This window comes from Tamandua tetradactyla, chromosome 2, assembly GCF_023851605.1.
Source record: "Tamandua tetradactyla isolate mTamTet1 chromosome 2, mTamTet1.pri, whole genome shotgun sequence".
NCBI lineage: Eukaryota > Metazoa > Chordata > Mammalia > Pilosa > Myrmecophagidae > Tamandua > Tamandua tetradactyla.
This window is the reverse complement of record NC_135328.1, coordinates 23,134,513-23,159,209: the sequence shown is the minus strand read 5'-3', so window position 1 is coordinate 23,159,209 and position 24,697 is coordinate 23,134,513. Positions and strand designations below refer to the sequence as shown.

Here is a 24,697-nt window from a genome sequence, read left to right as displayed (position 1 = left end):
GGTGTTTACTTCACCTGAAGCTGGACACTCTATATTTTTATTAACAGTGTCGAGGGATATCACAGGCACCAGAGGTAGAAATGTCCTTTCAGAAAAGTAGACACTTGTGCACTGAAGAATGTTGACAGTAACGTGTGCTGAAGTTATCACAGTAGAGCTCTGAATCCAGGACATATGGGTTGTAAGCCACGCCCTCCTCATGTCAGAGGGGGAATAAAACACTGGGAGGTTAGAGTTAATGACTGATGGCCAGCAGTGTGCATAGTATTAGACTGGATGTTTTAAATATGAAGAAAAATAATTTAATGATTGTAGGGGATGTTCTTCATTCATTTCATTGAACACTAATTCAACACATGTATATTGAACATCCATCTTGTGCCAGCCACTCTACTAAGTATTTGGGATATATCATGAAACAGAACAGACAATGATTCCATTCCTCAGCACCTATATTGGAGTGGGGAAGAGAAAGAAAATAAACAATAATTATATAATTACATGAGTAAATTAGCAAGTGTGAACCATGACTAGCATGTCCAAGCATTGGCAAGGGAGCCAGTGGGGGTGGGGCAGAGTGAGTTAGAGGAAGAACTGGGAGAAGAGGTCAGAGAAGTAGCAAGCTGATCTTGCAGAGCTGTGTAGATCATTGAGGGACCTTGGATTTTTACCTTAAAAAGTTAGCTTACTTCTTTTTCCTTAAAACATCTGTATGCTGTGTTGAGATCAATCTGTTGGGGGTTAGGTATAGAGGTAGAGAGATTTCGGGAGACTATTGCTATAATTCTGAAAAAAACAAACAAACATTAGCTCAGGCCAGAGTGATAATTGTGGTGATAGGATATAAATCAAATTTTGGATATGTTCAGAAAATAGAGAAAACAGGATTTCCTGAAAGATTGCATAGGGATATGAGAGGAAGAGAGACATCAAGGATGGCTTCAAGGATTTTAGCCTGAGCAGTGGGAAGAATGGAATTGTCATCCAGAGAGAGGAAAGGCTGTGGGTGGATTGGGCTGGGGGAGAATATTAGGGTTCAAAATATTCTCTAACATTGTCTAATAAATATGACAACTCTGCAGATGCATGTACAAGTCTTGCTTTTAGAGAAGTCTGGGCTACTGTTATGAATGTTATTTAAAACCAGGATTTATTTAAATAGTATTAAATGTTATTTAAAACTTGGATCAGATTACTTGGAGATTCAGTGTGGATAATTAAAAGAAGAGGTTGAGCTTGGGACATTGTAGAAATCGTACTCAGTACTGCGGATTCTTATCTGTCACTACCCAGGGTGAAACTTGTAATCTCCATTCTCCATGTTGAACCATGGAGATCTAGGCACATAGCTGTCCACCTTAGCTAGCAACAGTCATCATTCTTTATTGAACTATTGTAACTGAATATTTGTTATGTAAATTTAAAATATATATTTTATTCATTCCTTTATTGAAGATTGTTTCTAATCAGTGTCTTATTGTTGCTAATGCTGAAATGAACAACCTCCTATATTTTATTTTCCTTTCTTTTTGATTACCCCTTAGAATAAATTCCTAAGTGTGGGTTTACTTCATCAAAAGCAATGAACAATCTTGTAGCTTGTGATAGAAAATGTTTATGGTTCTTGATATGTACATATATTTCCAAATGGTTTTCAAAAGTGATTATACCAATTTATTTTACATACTCTAGGTTTATTAAAATAGATCATATAATTAAATGAACTTATAACACTAATTCAACTAACATTGAATTGTCTAACACTATTTTTTCACAAGATAGTCTACCTATTGCTGTTTTCATTTTACTTTTTCTAGTCATTATATCTCTTCACTTTTCTCATTAAATGATAATTTGGGTAATTGTGTTACTGGGCCTGCAGAAGTAGGGAATTGGGGAAGATTCGGGTCTGTTTCCAGAAAAAAAGTATTTCATATACACTGTAATAGTTAGGTTTAGGTGTCAGCTTGGCTAGTGATGATGCCCATTATTTTGTTGCTGTGGACTTAAATTATCAGCATGTGAAATTCATCTATGGCTAATTACATCTGTAATCAGCTAAGGGAAGTGACTTCTGTAATGAGTGACATTTAATCTGATTAGCTAGAGACTTAAAAGGAGAGCCAGAGAGAGAAAGAAGCAGCTCAGTGCAGCCCAGGACAGCTCAGCTCACTGCACAGAGTTGACACAGACCCAGACATTTGGAGATGCAGAAAAGAAACACCCCGAAGAAAGCCATTTGAATCCAGCGGCCAGCAGATACCATCATGTGCCTTCCCAAATGATAGAGGAACTGTAAACTTGTAACTAAATAAATCCCCTTTATGAAAACCAGTCCATTTATTGTGTATTGCATTCTGGCAGCCTTACCAAACTAAAACAGATTTTGGTACCAGGGGAGTGGGGTGCTGCTGTGTTTGCAAATACTGAACATGTTGGAATGGCATTTATAATGGATAAGGGGAGGATTCTGGAAGAGTTATGAGAAGCTTGAAAGAGCAAGTACTTGCTTTGAAGAGACTATTGATGGAAATATGGACTCTAAAGATACTTCTGTTGAGGCCATGGACAAAAATGAGGAATGTGTCATTACAGATTGTTTTAAGGTGGCAGAAAATTTGGTAAAGTTGAGTTTTGGTGCTGATGCAGGGGAGAATTTGAATGTGATGATCTGCAGTGCTTGGCTGGGAAGATTTCCAAACTGAGTATGGAAAGTGCAGCCTGGTTTCTCCTTATAGCTTGTAGTAAAATGAGACAAGAAATGCATAAGCTAAGAACTGAGCTTTTGGGTACAAAGAAGCCAGAAACTGATGGTGTGGAAAATTCAGGACTTCTAGAGAGTGAGCCACTGGAAATAGTGCCCCCTGTAAGGATTTAACCAAACATGGAACCACTTAGTCACTACCGGACAATCCAGGATTGGAGATGGAGTTATCCAGAAAGCATTTGTGTAAAGTCCTATTGTCTGATGACTGATGGCTTTGATCCTTTATGCTACATGCCAAGTCAACAAATTTTTTGTGAGATTTGTATAAACAGAACCACTGCCAGCCTGGACTAAAAGGGACAGAAAAAGGACAGAGTGAAGGAAAAATAACCTCAGAAGAGAACCATGGAAGCTATGGTCTGCAGCCAAGAAAGCTGGGACCCAGAAAGTCAATCTATTTGTGCATGTGAAGGGGGTGAGCTTGTCCCAGAGGCAGAGGGTGGTCCTTCCACTTCAATGCTTAGGAACAGTTCTGGTTCCACAGCCTCAGAGAGGGTAGAGCACATTTCCTGAGGATTGGGAGGAGCTCGGCTACCTTCAGTTGTTCTGAAGGGATTGAGATGTGCCTTGGGGATAACAGAGAATCTGGGTGCCACCCAGATGCATGAGGAGGGTTGGGTCAAGGAAAAGGTGGTCTCCCCAATGTTCCCTAATGTTTCAGCCCTCATCCCAATGTATGGAGAGAACAGGGCCGCTGCATGAGTCTTTGGAATGGTAGGATATGCTGCTTTCTAAATTCTGAGGATGAATCTCAAACTTTGAAACCTAATGGAGTTTGCTTTGCAGGTTTTCAGAATTGTTTAGGTCCAGTGTGATGGTTAGGTTCAGGTGTCTATTAGGCCAGGTGATGGTATCCAGTTGTTCTTTTTGCTAAGGACTTAAATCATCAGCATGTGCAATTTACATATGGTTGGTTACATCTGTGGTCAGCTAAGGGGAGTGCCTTCCACAATGAGTGTCATTTTAATTTGATCGACTGAAGGCTTAAAAGGGGAAGTCAGAAGAGAGAGCTGCGGTTCAGAACAGCTCAGTATAGGTCTGTAGCCCAGCAACTTAGCACACCTCTGCTCGGCACTCAGAGCCCACAGAGACCCAGACATTTGGACCAGGGGAAAGCCATCTGAACCAGACAGAAGCTGGGAGAGAGGCCCAGCAAACATTGCCAAGTGCCTTCTAAAATTTGTAAATTTGTAAATAAATAAAACCCCTTTATAAAAGCCATTTCATTTCTGGTATATTACATTGTAGCAGCCTCAGAAAACTAAAACATCTGGTGACCCCTGTTTTCCTTCCAATTTCTCCCAATAGTGATGGGATCATTTATCCTATGACTGTTCCTACTCTGTATATTAGAAGCAGACAACTTACTCTAAGTTCACAGGTTTACAGTCAGAAGAGAATTTTGCCTTAAGACAGGCCATTCCTGTAACTGACTTTGAGGTGATTGCATACTATTTTTTATTTCGGTATTGTGTTTGTATTGTTACTGAAATGATTTAAGGCTTTTGTGATATTGTGAAGAAACAGCTGCATTTCGTATATGGAAAGATTTAGTGCATTGTATGCAGGACAGATGAGCATTGTTAAGTAAGAAGAATATGTCTGTTATTGTTTTCTATTTAGAGATTAAGCATGGTTTAAGCTGATGTGTATAGTTGTCAAGTTGACAAGGGATGGACACTGTAGAAGTTAGGTTCAGGCATCAACTTGGCTAGGTAATGATGCCCAGTTGTTCTGTTGCTTTAGGCTTAAATTAATAGCATGTGAAATTCATCTGCGGCTGAGTACATCTGCAGTTGGCTAAGGAGAGTGCTTCTGAAATGAGTGATGTTTAATTTGATTAGCTTAAGGCTTAAAAGGAGAGTCGAAAGAGAGAAAAGCAGCTCAGCGCAGCCCAACACAGCTCAGCTTTGCATTCAGAGACAACACACACCCAGACATTTGCAGATGCAGAAAGGAAATGCACCAGGGAAAGCTACTTAAACCCAGAGGCTGGGAAGGAAGGCCAGCAGATGTCCAGTGTGTCTTCCCATGTGACAGAGAAACTCGGAGGAAAAGCAGCTGCCTTTCCTCTGAGGAACTGTAAATTTGTAATTAAAAAAGTCCCTTTTTTTATTAATTAAAAAAAGAATTAACAAAACTATTAGAAATCATTCCATTCTACATGTACAATCGGTAATTCTTAATAACATCACATAGTTGCATATTCATCATTTCTTAGTACATTTGCATCGATTTAGAAAAAGAAATAAAAAGACAACAGAATAAGAATTAAAGCAATAATAGAAAGAAAAAAAAAACAAAAAACCTATACCTCACATGCAGCTTCATTCAGTGTTTTAATATAATTGCATTACAATTAGGTATTATTGTGCTGTTCATTTTTGAGTTTTTGTATCTAGTCCTGTTGCACAGTCTGTATCCCTTCAACTCCAATTGCCCATTATCTTACCCTGTTTCTACCTCCTGCTGGACTCTGTTACCAATGACATATTCAAATTTATTCTCGAATGTCTGTTCACATCAGTGGGACCATACAGTATTTGTCCTTTAGTTTTTGGCTAGACTCACTCAGCATAATGTTCTCTAGGTCCATCCATGTTATTACATGCTTCATAAGTTTATCTTGTCTTAAAGCTGCATAGTATTCCATCGTATGTATATACCACAGTTTGTTTAGCCACTCTTCTGTTGATGGTGATTTCGGCTGTATCCAGCTCTTTGCAATTGTAAATAACGCTGCTATAAACATTGGTGTGCAAATGTCCGTTTGTGTCTTTGCCCTTAAGTCCTTTGAGTAGATTCCCAGCAATGGTATTGCTGGGTCATATGGCAATTCTATATTCAGCTTTTTGAGGAACCGCCAAACTGTCTTCCACAGTGGTTGCACCATTTGACATTCCCACCAACAGTGGATAAGTGTGCCTCTTTCTCCGCATCCTCTCCAGCACTTGTCATTTTCTGTTTTGTTGATAATGGCCATTCTGGTGGGTGTGAGATGATATCTCATTGTGGTTTTGATTTGCATTTCTCTAATGGCCAGGGACATTGAGCATCTCTTCATGTGCCTTTTGGCCGTGTGTATTTCCTCTTCTGATAGGTGTCTGTTCAAGTCTTTTTCCCATTTTGTAATTGGGTTGGCTGTCTTTTTGTTGTTGAGTTGAACAATCTCTTCATAAATTCTGGATACTAGACCTTTATCTGATATATCATTTCCAAATATTGTCTCCCATTGTGTAGGCTGTCTTTCTACTTTCTTGATGAAGTTCTTTGATGCACAAAAGTGTTTAATTTTGAGGAGCTCCCATTTATTTATTTCCTTCTTCAGTGTTCTTGCTTTAGGTTTAAGGTCCATAAAACCACCTCCAGTTGTAAGATCCATAAGATATCTCCCAACATTTTCCTCTAACTGTTTTATGGTCTTAGACCTAATGTTTAGATCTTTGATCCATTTTGAGTTAACTTTTGTATAGGGTGTGAGAGATGGGTCTTCTTTCATTCTTTTGCATATGGATATCCAGATCTCTAGGCACCATTTATTGAAGAGACTGTTCTGTCCCAGGTGAGTTGGCTTGACTGCCTTATCAAAGATCAAATGTCCATAGATGAGAGGGTCTATATCTGAGCACTCTATTCGATTCCATTGATCGATATATCTATCTTTATGCCAATACCATGCTGTTTTGACCACTGTGGCTTCATAATATGCCTTAAAGTCAGGCAGCGCGAGACCTCCAGCTTTGTTTTTTTTTCCTCAAGATGTTTTTAGCAATTCGGGGCACACTGCCCTTCCAGATAAATTTGCTTGTTGGTTTTTCTAATTCTGAGAAATAAGTTGTTCAGATTTTGATTGGTATTGCATTGAATCTGTAAATCAATTTAGGTAGGATTGACATCTTAACTATATTTAGTCTTCCAATCCATGAACACGGTATGCCCTTCCATCTATTTAGGTCTTCTGTGATTTCTTTTAACAGTTTTTTGTAGTTTTCTTTATATAGGTTTTTTGTCTCTTTAGTTAAATTTATTCCTAGGTATTTTATTCTTTTAGTTGCAATTGTAAATGGGATTCGTTTCTTGATTTCCCCCTCAGCTTGTTCATTACTAGTGTATAGAAATGCTACAGATTTTTGAATGTTGATCTTGTAGACTGCTGCTTTGCTGTACTCATTTATTAGCTCTAGTAGTTTTGTTGTGGATTTTTTCCGGGTTTTCGATGTATAGTATCATATGACTTTCCTTCTTTCTACACTCTTCTCCATGCCTCTCTCTTCTGTCTTTTTGTATCTGACTCTAGTGCTCCCTTTAGTATTTCTTGCAGAGCTGGTCTCTTGATCACAAATTCTCTCAGTGACTTTTTGTCTGAGAATGTTTTAATTTCTCCCTCATTTTTGAAGGACAATTTTGCTGGATGTAGGAGTCTTGGTTGGCAGTTTTTCTCTTTTAGTAATTTAAATATATCATCCCACTGTCTTCTAGCCTCCATGGTTTCTGCTGAGAAATCTACACATAGTCTTATTGGGTTTCCCTTGTATGTGATGGATTGTTTTTCTCTTGCTGCTTTCAAGATCCTCTCTTTCTCTTTGACCTCTGACATTCTAACTAGTAAGTGTCTTGGAGAATGCCTGTTTGGGTCTAATCTCTTTGGGGTGTGCTGCACTTCTTGGATCTGTAATTTTAGGTCTTTCATAAGAGTTGGGAAATTTTCAGTGAAAATTTCTTCCATTAGTTTTTCTCCTCCTTTTCCCTTCTCTTCTCCTTCTGAGACACCCACAACACGTATATTTGTGAGCTTCATATTGTCCTTGAGTTCCCTGATACCCTGTTCAAATTTTTCCATTCTTTTCCCGATAGTTTCCGTTTGTTTTTGGAATTCAGATGTTCCATCCTCCAAATCACTAATTCTAACTTCTGTCTCTTTGAATCTATCATTGTAGGTATCCATTGTTTTTTCTTTCTTTTCTACTTTGTCCTTCACTTCCATAAGTTCTGTGATTTGTTTTTTCAGTTTTTCTATTTCTTCTTTTTGATCAGACCATGTCCTCTTCATGTCCTCCCTCAATTTATCGATTTCGTTTTTGAAGAGGTTTTCCATTTCTGTTTGTATATTCAGCATTAGTTGTCTCAGCTCCTGTATCTCATTTGAATTATTGGTTTGTTCCTTTGACTGGGCCATATTTTCAATTATTTGAGCGTGATCCATTATCTTCTGTTGGCGTCTGCGCATTTAGACAGATTTCCCTGGGTATTGGATCCAAAAGTTTGGAAAATTTTTCTGTGAAATCTCTGGGTTCTGTTTTTCTTATCCTGCCCAGTAGGTGGTGCTCGTGGCACACGTTTGTCTGCGGGTCCCACCAGTAAAAGGTGCTGTGGGACCTTTAACTTTGGAAAACTCTCACCGTCTGGGAGGTTCGCTAGCCTAAGCAGCTTGGAAGAGTGCGAGCCGGCCTGGGGTCCGAACACGGGGAGGGTCGCTGGCCGCCGCAGCCCGGGAAAGCACCCATCCAAATTTCCTAGTCGGCCCGGGGCGACAAGCGTGGCGGGAGGGCGCCAGCGGCAGCGGCCCGCCTGGGAGAGTGCACGTTCCCGGGAAATCACGGGTTTGGAAGGGGCCTCTCCCACCTGTCACCGTTCTCCGCGGCCTGGGGATTTCCGATCCAATTCTCTCAGTTGTTCCGGGGGGGCCGCGCGTGGTGTGGGCACCAGCTGCCACGGTTTGAGGGGACCGCCTCTCCAATTCTCCCAGCCGGCCCGGGAAGGGGGAAGGGAGTGACTCTGGCCGCTTGCCGCCCCGCCCGGTGAAGCCCGCATGCCTCGCTGATCTCACCCGAGCGGCTTCTCTCAGCCAGCCAACCGTTACAGAATGGGGTACGCTGTCTTTTTTATCTCTGTTGTGGCTTTGGGAGCTGTTCTGTATTGTTTCTACTCTCCTAGTAGCTGTCCTGGAGAAGAAACTAAGATCCGCGCGTCTTACTAAGCCGCCATCTTCTCAAAAAAGTCCCTTTTAATAGGACCAATCCATCTCTAGTGTATTGCATTCCAGCAACCTTAGTAAACTCAAACAATGATCAGTGTAAATAGCAAGTAACTTGCCAGGAAATAAACAGAATTCTTTAAAGGGAAATCAAATAATCATCCCTTAGTGACATAACATTTAAAACGGCCAGTCCCTAAACAAAATTACGAACATGCAAAAAAGTTGAGAAATTATCCCTGAAATAAGCTAATCGATAGAAACAGACTCATAACTGACAGAGGTGATGGGATTAGCAGATAAGCAACTATCTGTATAAATACTTACTTATTTAAGTATTTAATAATATTTATTTATGCAAACCAGAAACAATATAAACATATAAACACACACACATAAATCACTTCATCACATCCTAATAAATTGTGTGAAAATCAGTAAGAAAAAGAAAATCTTAAAATCTGCCAGAGAAAGAAATCATTACATATAGAGAATAAATATCATACTGATGGCAGACATCTCATTGGAAGAATGCAACTCAGAAGAAATGTAACAATGTCTTTAATGTGATGAAACCATTAAAAAAAAAGACTTCATACCTGGAATTCTACATATAGTAAAAATATCCTTTAAAATATTGAATGAACCCACTGATTTGAAACAATTATAATAAGTAAACTCATAGAGTCAGAATCTAGAATATAGGTTACCAGGGGATGGTGGGGGGGTAGATTGCAGATAAGAAACGGGAAAACAAGGCTTAAAATGTATAGGGTTCCTATCTGGAATGATGGAAGTGTTTGGTAATAAATGGTGACGATGATAGCTCAACATTGTAGACAGTTAGCAGCACTGAAAGGTATATCTGAATCTGCTACAAATACGTTATATTGTATGCATGGTGTGCTGGTTTGAAAAGAAGTATGCCCCCTAAGAAAAGCCATGTTTTAATATAAATCCCATTTCATAAAGGTAGAATAATCTCTATTCAATACTGTATATTTGAAACTATGATAGGATCATCTCCCTGGATGATGTGATTTAATCAAGAATGGTTGTTAAAGTGGATTAGGGGACGACATGTCTCCACCCATTTGGGTGGATCTTGATTGGTTTATTGGAGTCCTATAAAAGAGGAAATATTTTGGAGAATGAAAGAGATTCAGAGAGAGCAACACTATGAAGCAGAGAGTCCACCAGCCAGCGACCTTTGGAGATGAAGAAGGAAAATGCCTCCTGGGGAGCTTCATGAAACCAGAAGCCAGGAGAAGAGGCTAGCAGATGATGCCGTGTTCACCCTGTGCCCTTCCAGATGAGAGAGAGAAGCCCTGACTGTGCTTGCCATGTGCCAATCCACTTGCGAGAGAAACCCTGAACTTCATCGGCCTTCTTGAACCAAGGTATCTTTCCCTGGATGCCTTAGATTGAACAATTCTATAGACTTGTTTTAATTGGGACATTTTCTCGGCCTTAGATCTGTAAACTAACATCTTATGAGACTCCCCTTTTAAAAAGCCATTCCGTTTCTGGTATATTGCATTCTGGCAGCTAGCAAACTAGAACACATGGTAATAGAATAAAAATTAAAAAAAAAAAATCATGGAACTGCACAACACAGTGAGGCCTAAGTTAAATCGTGGACATTAATTAGTAGCACAATTATAAAAATATATTATTATCAGTTGTAACAAATGTTCTACATCAATGCAAAGTGTCGGTGGTGGGGTGGTACATGGGAATCGTGTGTTTTATGCATGATTGTTCTGTAAGTCTACAACCTCTCTAATAGAAAATAATTACTTAAAAAATAAAATAGAGAGAGGATGGAGCTCACGCGCGGCTGTGCAGGACTCGCCCAAAGCCACTAGCGCGGGGAGGCTGCGCTCACCTTGGTCCATGGACGCCGGTGCGGCCGCAGCGTAAACGAGCCAGTTCAAGAAAGAAATCTCTAAACATTTCAAATTGCATACTGACCAACTTGTGTTAATATATGCTGGAAAAATTTTAAAAAATCAAGATACTTTGATTCAGCATGGAATTCATGATGTACTTACTGTTCACCTTGTCATCAAAACACAAAACAGGCCTCAGGTTCATTCAGCTCAGCAAACAAACACCACTGGAAGCAATGTTACCACATCATCTGCTCCTAATAGTAGCTCCATATCTGGTTCTGCCCCTAGTAACCCTTTCGGTTTAGACCCTGGAACTTGCCAGGAATCCAGCAATGATGTGAAACCAGGACCGAGTTTTGAGTAACCTGGAAAGCATTCCAGGGGGATATAATGCTTTACGGCTCATGTGCACTGATATTCAAGAACCAGTGCTGAGTGCTGCACAAGAGCAGTTGGGTGGTAATCCATTTGCTTCCACAGTGAGCAATACATCATCAGGTGAAGGTAGTCAGCCTTCTCATACAGAGAATAGAGATCCATTACCCAATCCATGGGCTTCCCCGGCTTCCCAGAGCTCATCAGCTTCCAGTGGCACCACCAGCACTGCGGGTGGCACTGGTGGCAGTACTTCCAGGGGCACTGGTGGGCAGAGCACTACTGCACCAAATTTGGGGCCTGGAGTAGGAGATGCAGAATCCTGACACACATCAGCAGTGTCAAACCCTAGAGCAAGGCAAGCCCTGTTACAGATTCAACAGGGCTTGCAGACATAGCAACGGAAGCCCCTGGCCTCATCCCAAGCTACAGATTTCAGCAACAACTGGAGCAGCTCAGTGCAATGGGATTTTTGAACCGTGAAGCAAACTTGCAAGCACTAATAGTAACAGGAGGTGATATCAATGCGGCTTTTGAAAGGTTATTGGGTTCCCAGCCATCATAGCAGCATTTCTGTATCTTGAAAAAATGTAATTTATTTTTGATAACAACCCTTAATCTTTAAAATACCTGCTTTATTTCACTTAGACTCTTGGAGTTCTGTGCTAAATACCTGCTTTATTTCACTTAGACTCTTGGAGTTCTGTGCTATTATATAAACAAACCCAATATGATACATTTTAAGGTGGCATGCAGTAAGATGTGTGGGCTTTTCTTTTTGTGTGGGTTTTTTGTTTGTTGTTTATTTTGAACAGTGTGAATCAATGGTTTTTTTTTTCTTTTCCCATTTAAGACTACTGCATGCATCCAACATTCTGCATTTATTGTAATTTTTTAAAAACAGCACCGTTTTATAGTTGGGTGAACTGATTTTTGTCCTGCATCTGTCCAGTTTATTTGCTTTTTAAACATTAGCCTGAGGTAGTAATTTATGTAGAATGAAAGCATTAAAAAGAAGCAAAAAATAAAATAAAATAAAATAGATAAAAAAATCGAGGGGGGCACCTTAAGAATTAAAAAGATGAGTAAAGATATTACATGTTTATGTTTTACTGAAAATGTGCCAAATTTGCTTTCATTTTGAAGCATATTTCTACTGCATACTGAATTCTGGATTTATGGATTTTATTTTCTTTCACCACTTTAAATATGTCATTGCACTGGTAGGACTTGCATAGATTCTGAGAAGAATCTGCATTATTTTCTTATCTTTATTGCTCAGTATTTAATGTGTCTGTTTTCCCCTGGCTTCTTTAAAATATCCTCACTATCACTGGTTCTTAAAAATATGATTAAATTGTCTTTTGTTGAGATTTTCTTCATGCTTACGCTGACTTTGTTATCCTGAGGTTCTTGGATCTTTGGCTTTATATCTTTAATCAAATTTAGAAAGTGTCAGTCATGATTTCTTAAAATATTTTGTCTGCTCTTCCCTCTCCCTCTCCTTCCTCTTAGACTTTGTTTACATATATGATAAACCATCTCATATTCTTTTCCAGCTCACTGAATCTCTGTTCATTTCATGTTCAGTCCTTGAAGTATATTTAGTTCATTTAGTAAATTTTCTATTGCGTACGATCATTACATATTCACTGTCTCTATTCTATCAAACCTATTCAATAAAATTTCATATATTGTATTTTTGGGATCTTTTTTTCTATTTCCCTTGGCATTATGTTTATATCTCCCTTGAAGTTGGTTATAAATTTATAACAGCTCATTAAATTGTTTGCCTTATAATTCTACTATCTCTGTCATTACTCAATCATTTCTATTGACTGATTTTTCTCTACATTATTCCAGCTTGCTTCTTTGCAGAATAACTTTTTTATTAGATGGTAGATACTGTGAATTTTACTTTGTTGAATGCTGGTTTTTGTTGTCTTCCTTGAAAGAATGCTGGTTTGGTGTACTTTGTTCTGGCAGGCAGTTAAAGCTTTTGCATGTTAGCATTATCCATTCTGGATTTTTAAAACAGTTTTTAAGGCAAATCTAGAAAAGTCTTTTCTGTAGGGCTACTTTAACCCCACAATTAAAATGAGACCATTATGAGTCTCCACTGCATATGGCACAATTTTAATAAAAGTATACTCTGGGATAAAATCGAATGTTTCCCAGGCCTGTGTGATCTCTGATAGATGCTTGGCTTTTAAGTCACTGGTGATTTTTATTTTCTCACCATTCACTTTTTGCTTCCAAATATCTCACTGTTGGAAAAGGAAGATACAAATTCAAAATGAGGAAAAATAGAGTGAAACTTTTAGTTAGATTGAATTTAAATGTATCAATATAAGCTCATGGCTTTATATGAATCTATATAGATAGATATTAAAAATAAGCAGCACACATAGAAATGAGCACATCTAGTGCACAAATCTTTGTTTCTGAGTTCTCGCTCCATTAAAATAAAGAACACCCTAGGAGAAATGACAATCACTGAGGTTTGAGAGGGGAAAGTATAAGATGAGCATAGAATATCTTGTTTTGTAATAAAGTTAGGGTACTCAAAGAATGATGGGTACATGTCAAAAGAACACAGAAGCCAGTTTGGGAGGGTGTATTAGCAAAATCCAGGGCAAATTGAATATCAGCATTAATAATAGCAATAATAGATTATAACCTATTGAATAAAATAAGAAATTGTGAGTCCAAATAGATTTAATATATTAATGGAAACATAAATAAATGGATTAAAAAGGACAGCTCTTTCTTTGAATAAAATGTCAATGAATAACTGCATAGAAATAATAGAAAACAATGCAATTAGAATATAACCAGGTGACAACTACGATAAGAATTAATCACCAATTAATTGGTGAAATAAGATTCACCAATTGATGCTAAACCTGGTCATACAAATCTGTTGAGAAATAGGTATTTACATAATTTCAAATTAAGTTCCCACAAGATACTTATAAATACCAAAGAAAAAATTGTCATGTTTGAGGAAAAATCTCATCATCATCACCTAAATCCTGTGATCAATGCAAACACTTGCAGTAGTGAGTCAAATCAACATCATGTGTCTCCTAGTAGAAGGCACTGACAGGGACCACAAGTAGAAACTCATTTCCGTAGTATTTCTGCCAAGAATTGCATAACTTGATTCCTTATCTCGAGGAAATGCTAGACAAACCCAATTCAAAGGAAATTCTACAAATAATCTGCCTCCAAATATGCTTAGATGAGGAAAACAAGGACTGGCTGAGGAACCAGTACAAATAAAGAAACAAATATGATATGACAGCTAAATGCAGCGCTTTATCCTGGATTGAATCTTCAATCCTACAAAAAGCTTATTTGGGAAATTGGTGAAACCTGAATAAAGATTATGGATTCAATTGAGTCAGCAAACTTTTTCTCCAAAGTGCCCAGTAGTAGATATTTAAGGTTTTGCGGGGCTCAGTGTCTCTGTCCCAACTACAACTCTGCTGTAGTGGCATGAAAGCAGTGATAGAAAATATGCAAATTAACGAGCATACTGTGTTCAAATAAAACATTATTCTTGACCATAGACTTGAAAAACAGTGTTTAGCAGGGGCAGGGCATGCAAATATTAAGGGGTAGTATGAGGCAATTCTTTGTACATGAAAATAATATTTTCTGTAGTCAGTTAACAGTGTTAAACCAATGTCAATTTCCTATTTTGTTATTGAACTATTGTCACGTAAGATGCTGCCATGGGGGGAAGTTACTATGCTTCTTTTATTTTTTTTTCTTTTGGATGCTGTATGGCAGGTTCACATTGCATTATTTTTCCATGTGACTATCCCGTTATTCCAGCACCATTTATTGAATTTTTTGTTTGTTGGTTTTTGGGAAAGTGCATGGACCTGTAATCAAAGGGTCTCTCGCATGGCAGGAAAGAATTCTACCACTGAGCTACCCTGGCACTCCTTCTGTGTTCTTTTCTTTTTTTGCAAGTCTGAACTTATTTCCTAATAAAAAGCTTATAACATATATTGACATTTCATTTTGGTTTACATATAATTTTATGTGATAACTGTGTTGATAATTGTATTCTAATTATGGTAAAAGACTGTCTTTATTTTTAGGAAATGCATTTTAGGAAATATCCTATGAAATGTTTAAGAAATATACAATGGTTTACAATGTCTATATCTTCCTCTAAAACAGTTCAAAAATAAATAGTGTACATGGCATGTATGTATGTATGTAAAGAGAGAAAAGGATAAAGCAAATGTTAATATTTGAATGTTCTAGTAGAAAGCTTAAAAGAAATTCTTTGTATGATTCTTTTGGTTTTTCTAGAAGTCTGGAATTATTTGAAATGAAATATATATATATGATTTATATTTCTTCAAAATAATCTAAATAAAGGGGTATAAGTGTATAGACATCATAATAAAATGAGATTGACCATTATCTGGTAGTAAGATAAATGATTGACATATGGGTTTCATTAAAGTATTATCTTTCTTTTGTGATCATTTAAACATTTTCAAAATGAAGTTTTTACACATATAGATACACAGACACACGTAAACCAGAGTTTTAAAGGTTTGGGGAAGTCCTTGTAGTATCATTGACAGTAGCTGCCATGATTGATTTTTTGGGGGTGAGGTGATAATTGAGCAAGAGAAATAAAAAAATCTTTCTACCTGCCCTCATAATTTTATTTTCTAGAATACATCCTTGAAAATTTAAAGAGTTGAACACACACAGGCTTTCAAAGTAACAACTCTTAAGTGTTCACGGTACTTCAAAAGAAAATCAGTGTTAAACATGATGAATTTTATAACTCCAAATTAGTGAGAGAAATAACAAAAATTTTAATGGTAGTCATCTGTAGGAGATAGCAAAAGTTGACATTTTTTTCTTAGCTATACTTTTCTACAATTTTTGGAATTTTCTAAAACAATATTTTCTAAAATCTTTATTATTTATGACAAAATAATAGGTTACATACTTTTTGAGATTCCTCAATTTCCCAGAGAACAGTTTAAATATTAAAATTGTTAATTTTCAGATCTTTAATCAACAAGAATTGAACATGTCTAAATTGAAGCAACATTGTACCAACTTTTTATATACAAATGAGAATTATTTCAATCAGTATTTGCGGATGAAGCATTCAATCCGATAAAAACATGTGCATGAGATGTTGGCATCCTTAGAATTGTGGGAGGAAAAATGAATGCTTGGACTTTGTGCAACTTAATGAATCTTTACACTAACACTAGGAATTTGTTTTTATTTGTCCCATGTTTCCACATAAGGGAGTGGCAGTTTAGAAAGGAAAAATGGCCTGTCTGTTATTATTTAGGTCATTTGTTGGATAGTCAGAATTCGTACCCTCATCTCTCTATTTCCAAAGTTTGTGGGTTATCCATAGCATGTTGACACACAGTACACTACAAACCCTCATTTCAAATATCACTGAAAATATTATTCTAAAGGAATTCCTTGTCTTTGTGAGACCTGGGTCAAAATCTGTTGGAAGCTGAATTTATAGCAAATTACAGTTCTCAGTGAACATATTTTCCTTTGGTCTTATTGGCTAACAGGTTTAATACTCAGCACATATTTCACAGCACCTTTTACATCCTTATTTCTCAAACTATAGATTATAGGATTTAGCATAGGGGTCACTACTCCATAAAACACAGAAATAAGCCCCTCTGAAGCTTGCATCTTGCTTTTTCCAAGCACGTCTTGAGATTTGGGTTTTGCATACATAAAGAAAATGGTACCATAAAATATGATCACCACAGTCAGGTGTGAGGAGCAGGTGGAAAAGGCCTTGCGTCTCCCTGCGGCTGATTTCATTCTCAAGATGGTGTAGAGGATGAACGCGTAGGAGAAGAAGATGACCAGCAGTGGAAGAACCAGGAAGACCACATTGGACACCAGCATGGTGGTAACATTGAGGGATGTATCAGCACAAGCCAACTTGAGGACAGCTAAGATTTCACATAAGAAATGATGAATAATGTTATTTCCACAGAAAGGCAACTGCATAGCAAGAACTGTTTGCACAATTGAGTTGATTCCACCAGACAACCACGATATGGAAGCCATCAGCACATACACCATCCTACTCATGATGATGGGGTACCTCAGAGGGTTGCAGATGGCCACATAGCGGTCAAAAGCCATCATGCCAAGGAGCAAACACTCTGTTGACCCCATGGCAAATCCGAGGAACATCTGCACTGCACATCCAGAGAAGGAAATGTTTCTTTTCTTTGAGATTAAGCTCACCAGTGTCGAGGGAACAGAGGAGGATGTATAGCAGATATCCAGGAAAGAGAGGTTTCCCAGGAAGAAGTACATGGGGGTGTGAAGACGAGCGTCAAAGATGCTTGCTATGATGAGAACCCCATTGCCAGTAAGAATCACTAGATACATTATAAGAATTAGAGCAAAGAATGTGATCTCAAGTTTTGGATGGCCAGAAAGACCCAGAAGAATGAATTCTCCTACAAATGTCTGGTTAGTACTCACCATGTCTCAGCTTCCATAAGGCAAAGAACACCTACAATAAAATTTTCACTGTGAAGTGACGAATATAACAGATGTCTTGAATAAATATTAGTGTAAAGTGAATAATAGGAATGCTTGCTTAGAAAATGTCATTTGGTTTCCTGCAGCAATATCTGTGGGGAGAATACACTGATATTAGGAAGCTGAGAGTTTCTGTGCCCATGGATAATGTATGGAGGTCAAGATACAATCAGAAACAAATTCAGAAGTAATTTTTCCTGCTGTCCATAGCATAGTCTTGAGTTGAGGTTTCTAAATCCCTGGAATGTTACAGACTACAGGCCTAACTTTAAGTCATCAGTGGGCAATAGTGAAGGCAAAAGGCAACCCTGTAAAGACTGGAACTCTGACTTCATAATTAACTTAGAAGTTTGATATTTGAATTGAACTACATTACAATTTAATGTCTGTTCAAGGGCAAAATTATCTGTGTTTTGTACAAACAGCTCAGTCTTAATATTTATGTTTCTCGGGGTAAAATCACAGCAGGTATATGATGGACAATCTTTGGAGAACAGTATGTAGTATGTAGTATATTCCATACTTTCAGAGTAATTCTTGATAATGTATTTGTTTAAATCAACCTGAGAAAAGAGTAATCATATTAAGTGTGTGTACATATGTATAGCATCTTATGCTTTATGCATTAAATTTACCAAATAATACAAATCAATTATTCTTTTTAATGCTCACTTATTTTTCAAATTTGAAAGACAGTATGCAGCCAAGGTTATCTAGCCTATAGGTGTAAAGGGGATCTTGAAGCTCAGATCTTTGCCAACAAATTCTAGGGCTCTTTAGGGCCACAGCACCACAAATTATTGTACTTTGTCTTCCCTCTAAAGAATATCTAGAAACTTGGCCTTGGAGGAATAATGAAATGAATCAATTATTTCAGTCTTTCAAAATTTCAAATGCTAATATCACATAGAGATATTGCCAAACTCCAAATTCTAGGGCAGGATCTGTGAGCATTTCTTTTAAGCTTCCAAGGGATGCTGGATCTATTGGAAATGGGGCCACACTTTGAGTAGCAAGACCTTAGTTTACCTGTAATGAGTGGGTGGATAATTTGGACATTTTTTACCTCAATGGTTTATCTTTTGTTTTATCATATGGATTATCTTAACAACCTGTAAAATTTCCAAGAACATACTTATTTTATGTTTTACCTCAAATATCATGGTCACATCTCATTGTTCAGTACCTTTCAGAAAAAAATATTATTGAAAATCAGGTTTTATTAAAGTAAGTTAAATTTTGTTAGACCACTACATGGGATATTACTGATACCCTACCTCAGATCCAGTCCCATTCCAAACAGAGTAAGAAAAGAAGCAAATAAGATGACTGCCATGACAAAGTTCACAATTTTGTGGGGGAAACAGGAAAACTACAAGTGGGACAATTTGATATAGAATAAAATTACTTTATGTGACTCATATGTATTCCTAGAAACAATTTAATGAAAAGTAAACAAATTAACGGAGAGTTCAGGAACAGTTTTTGACTTAGGCTCAATCTGGAGGTAAAGAAAGGATTAGACAGGTGCAAAAGAGAAGAGAGGAGGAGAAGTATCTCAGAGTGGAGAGCAGAATGAGCAAAGTTAGGTAGTAAACAGATTGACGTTTCCTCCTATTTGGACAAGGAAGTTTCTATGGAGGAGTGTCGGACAAGCACATCTGGGAAGATAAATAAAGGAGGTGTAGGTAAAGGTTGAAAAGTCAAGCCAATATGGACAGTTCTTTTTATGGGGAAGAGGCCCACTTTAGAAAGCATCAAAGAGGGGTGAGTGTTTAAACCCCGTGACTCAGGCTCCCCTCCAAACTTAACATTGTACAATGCAATTTTATGAGCAGAAAAGTCACATAGGGAATGAAAACATTTAGATTAATGAGGTCATCATTAAGTCGACTGGTACATGAATATTCAAGTTTCCCAAATCACCACCTATTTTCAGGTTAACCAAAATTAAAAGTTTAGGGTTCTTGTGGGCTAACAGTTTTGAAAATAAATGTCAGCACACACTACTCCACTCTTATTCAATTCCTCATGTGATAACAAACAGAAAAACTTTCTCTACAGTATATAATGCCTCAAGTCAGAAGCCAGCAGGGATTCTCAATACAGACAAAAAATCATTTAAAGAATAGAATCCATTTGACTTAGATGAGAGAGGCAATTGAGGGAATGTTGGATCCATATTTCAGAGACGACAAAATTGAACTTCAAGGGATTTTCAGTTTTTATTTTCCACTTTAAGATCTGAAGTACCTACAAAACCCTTCATTTTCATTTATTCAAACAGCTTTTATTGCAGGCTTTTATGTGTCAGATATTCATCTTGAAATCCTGTTAGCTTGGCTGAGGTTACATGACTAATAATGGGCAAAGGCAAGACCCAAAGCCCATGCTCTTTCCCCTGCCTCCTTGCCTAAGAGGTGGTATTAAAGCCTGTATAGAAGTCATATGCCAACAACAGAGAAGAGTCAGCGAGTGCCATATGTAAAGGGAGCTCATAAAGACTGTACTCAGTTAACAAGTGCAGAAAGAGAATATCTTGGTCTTAAGGCTTCGGTACCTCCTATGATGGAGGAAGGCTCCGTGCTGTGGGAGTCAATCATAAACCTGAGAAAACTCCACTTCCTGTGAAATGATTCTACACACATTCCAATTACACTGGACGATAAGTCATGAAAGTTATCCCTGAGTGCGGTCCAGAAATTGGTCAGCAGATGCCTTAGATAAGGGAGCCTGGTCATGAAGGTGAACAGAAGAAAGGTAAAAACACATCAACTTACTTGGAAACGTAACAGTGTTTCAGGTCCAACCCCTTTGGATCCAGGCCCGGAGAATCCATTGGCTCCCCTTCCACGGAGCTGTACTACCATGTAGCTTAGGCCACCTAAACTGCTCCTCCAGGCCACCTGCTCCAAGTTTTCCCCTCCCAGGCAGGAATCCCCTCAACAACCCAAACCCATCTTGAATCAGGCCTTCCCAGATACCTTTGTTTTGTTCTGCTCCCAGCGCCTTAAGCTGCTGATCTTGCATTTTGTGAGACAGCAAGAGGCCTGTGGAAGGAGCTGGTTTGTCTTGCTCATCCCCCTGCAATTATTGTCTAGCTCAGTGGCCTCACGTGATACTTGGGTTTTGATGATTAGATAAATACTTAACTTTTTGAGACTCTTAAGCAATTTCCCTGTACAGTACTTTTTAATCCCATGATCAGGACAACTTTAATATGCCCCAGTTGTTCATTTGCCACAGACTCTGAGTTGAAAATAATAATAATAATTAATATCTTTCAGTTAGTACTAGAAAAATGACATTTTATATAGAGGGTCACCAGTCTAATAAATGTAAGAAAACCAAATATGCATTTCAACAGGTGATTTAGAACAGTGAAATACTATTGGGAATTAGGATCAAAGTTCAGGGCTATAATTTAGTGCCTCAGCTTTCTCATTTGTAAAATAGTCATAAAAATATTTGTTTTACTTTTCTCATAGGATTATTGTGAATAAAATGTCAGTTAGCATGTCAAAATAGTTGTATGGATTAATGGCATACATAGATATTAATAATAACAATAATAAATGGATTTTGGTAATAATAAATTCACAGTTGTGTTGCCTCAAGTTATTCATATGACAACTTCATATTTATAATAAAACTTTCAGTTATAGATTGAAAGATACAGTTTCATGTTTTTTTGAACTTACCTTTAAACTGATCAATTATTTTCACCCATTGGAAGAATCAGTTAATAGTGCCTTAATATTTATGTCAGCATTCCCAATTAAGATCAAGTTCAACAAATGATGCCAGATTCCGCAGATGTAGAAGAGTAAATATCTGTTATGCAACAGCAATTGTAATTGTTCCCCAACTCCCCAAAGCAATTTAAAGTTGGAGTGAGAGATGTGTAGAATGGCTAAACTTGTGGCATCAGGGACAGTGTCCCACAGATCCAATTAAGATTGGTGTTGGAAATAAGTTGTGCTGAACAAGAGTTTAAAAAAGGAAAGAAAAAAGGACAGAAAGAAAGAAAATCTGCCTGTCATGTAACTTTAAGAAATAGGACAAATATTTATCCAACAATCTTTATGAAATGTGAGAGATTTTAAATTCAAAATATATTTACCAAAAGAAAGTTAAAACCAAATGCTAGGTATGAAAAAATTATCTTAGGTATTATGAGTAAAATGAAACAGGTTTTGCCATAAGTTAAAAACATGTTGTTAAACTTTTTTGCTTGTTTTATCTGTACTCTTAAGGAAAAGTTAATGTTTTCTGGGATGTGCCAACCCTGCTTTTGAAGAGCTTGAGTCAGTACTGCCCTAAGACCAAACTAACACAAAGAGTTAGGCATGGATTTCATTGGGACTTACAAACAAATCTTTCCTGGTAATGGCTGTCCAGAAAAAGAAGTCAGGGCCCTGTACAAGGGCAGGGAGGACAAGGGACAGCTTATAAGGATTTTGGACAAAGACATTTCATTGATTATGAGAGCAGGGTTTCAGCAGGGTGTCATGACACAGATGTCTGGAGATTTGTTATCAACAGTGATCAAGGGAGGGGAGTTTTAATGTTTCGTTTACCATACTGTCTGTACATTCTACCTCCCTACCTCACGGGAGGTGGCTATGTGTAGGGGGCCAGGCTCTGTGTCCCCACCACCCCCATGCAGCAGACTGCACTGACTATAGGACAAACATTGCATCCATATTCCACAATAATGGTATGAGAAACAACAGAACTCTAGGAGCCCCTTATACAAAGATAACAACCCCAAAAAGAGATGTTACAATGGCCAAGAAAAGGAATTATACACTTGACATGGATTCTACTGATAATTGATCAGTTATGTATGTGCTCTTGCATATGATTCAAAACTTATTAAACATTGTGCAAGTTATCAGGAATATATATGCAAAACTGCACATTAATTAAGGCATAGGTGCCACCTTGTGCTGCGATAATGATATCTAAGGTCATTCTATTTTGTAAAATTACTTTCCTAAGATGTGTGATTTCTTCATTTAGCAAGAGTATTTGGAACATTAAGTGCTGAGGCAGTGTGATTGGCTAAAGTTGCCACATGTTTTTCAGTAACTATTGTAGACTACCTCGTGCAAGAATGGTTAAAGGATAATACTACAGGGAGTGTGTTTAACTATTTCCCCAATTACTAGGAGTATGGGCTAAAGAATCATATATGTAGGGGGGCATGGGGCTGTCCCTATGTACAGTGTCTTGTCTACTGTATATGTTAGCGTAAATAGGGCCAACCATATTGCCCATGGGTCCATAGCCATTTCTTAGGGGCAGGATACACCCCATATTGGTGGGAAATATCTTGCCAATGGGAAAAGACTCTTGTTTTGTAGCTTAACAGTAAAATTACACAATTTAGGGGGTAGCCACCCCACATAAAAGTTGGTCCACACAGACAGGGCCAACAAGGTCTACTGTTTAAATTCTACCATCAGCTCAATACAGATTGGAGCTTGTTCGGCAGTTCTGAACAATGGAGGAGATGTAAGCCCTGGTCCCATTATAAGATGGTAGTTGAATTTCAGTCTTATATGAGAAGATTCTTTTCCAAATTTTCTGATACATTGAATTCTTCTAGGCCAGCAGGGTGTTTCACCCAGTCCAATTTGTAGGGGTCACAGTACAAGGAAGGCTGGTAGTGTCTTAGGATGGTAAGTCATTGCAAACCCAATAATGGATTCCATTGTGGGCATGAGTTGCTGCTGAAGCCCACTCTAGGATGGTACTTGCTAAGATGCTACACTAGAAAGATATTTGTGGGGAACAATAAAGGGTAATTCCTGCTGGTCTAGTAATAAACATGCTAGAGTTCCATTAGTTGACAACAAGGTATCAGGCAAAGGAATCTTATGGGGAAGCTTTAAATATCAGATATTCTCCCCCTCCAAATCTTGATAGTCCTCTACTGCTATATCAGTTGTTAATCTGGGCATAAGAAGGGTCCACATAGACATGCATAAGGTTCCCATGGGAATAAGAGGTCCCCAGATTGGTGATAAAAATTTTAAAAGCTATATTTTGTATAAATGATAGATTATAATATTTTGAGTGATTTCTTAAAATTTCCAACCACGAGGCCGCATAGGCCAAAGCACCTCATTCTCCCTGTTTTGTATGATCTGAGGTACAGGAAACAATAAATTATTATCATTTTCTCTTTTGGCTGTAAAGCAGCTGGCTCTTTAATTTGTATTTTCAGGGCCTGCAGGGGTCCTTCCATTAACATTTCAATGGAAGCAGGTGCAGCAGCCCACAGGCTTGCATTCAAACAAGTTAAGGCCTGGTAGATCCTTTTAGTCCGCTGTTACAAGGACCTTTTTAATCATCTTTCAACTGTTCCTTTAGATGCCATTCATTCTTTCAATAAGGCCTGCACCCACGGGATTATAATGTAAATGAAATGCCCATGCGATATCCTGATCCATGGCCCATAATTGGGTTATTTGCCCAGTGAAATGAGTCCCTCAATCACTGTCTATTTGTGTAGGTACTCCATAGAGAGTGATTACTTCCTCCAAACAGCAAATGGTGGCCTGTTGGTTTACCTTCCCCACCGGGAAAGTTAGCAACAGTCCTGTAGCCATGTCCACAGCAGTAAAAGCATACCTCTCCCTCCTGACAGTGGAAGGAGACCGATGTAATTCACCTACCATGGGATCACCAGGATTTGTGATGGGCCAATATGTCCCATCTACTGTGGTAACCAATGTGATCAATGCAGGGAGAATAAAGTGCACTCTCTAGAGATTTTCCACTAACTGCTGGTGCATGATTGACAGTTGGAACTGCTGAGCAAGATGCCATGGGGTTTGATACCCTTGGTGTTCACTTTTCCAATGAAACCATTCCACCACTTCCCTGGTTTCATTTGTGCTGCCCCATGCTCATGCAAGTGCATTTACTTCCACAATCCTGAGTAATGCGTTGGGAGTATGGACAGGGACATGATGAACAGTTATCTTTCATCATTGGCAGATGTCTCAAATGTCTTTCCACAACTTTTGTCCACAGAGGGGGCAATCTATGTCTGTCCATTGTTGCTGCTTCCAGGTTGCCATCCAG

At 38.1% G+C, this 24,697-nt stretch overlaps 2 protein-coding genes and 1 pseudogene across 3 annotated transcripts in view; 2 read left to right on the top strand and 1 right to left on the bottom strand.

The window, feature by feature from the left end:
* LOC143667035 (olfactory receptor 13C9-like) overlaps positions 1-24,697 on the top strand; it is a 713,098-nt gene that overhangs the window by 441,136 nt on the left and 247,265 nt on the right. The window lies entirely within an intron of this gene.
* On the top strand, positions 2,535-12,027 carry LOC143655794 (ubiquilin-1-like; annotated as a pseudogene).
* LOC143659292 (olfactory receptor 13C3-like) lies at positions 16,586-17,542 on the bottom strand. The gene has a single exon (XM_077132100.1). The coding sequence runs from the start codon at positions 17,540-17,542 to the stop codon at positions 16,586-16,588; it is 957 nt and encodes a 318-aa protein (XP_076988215.1).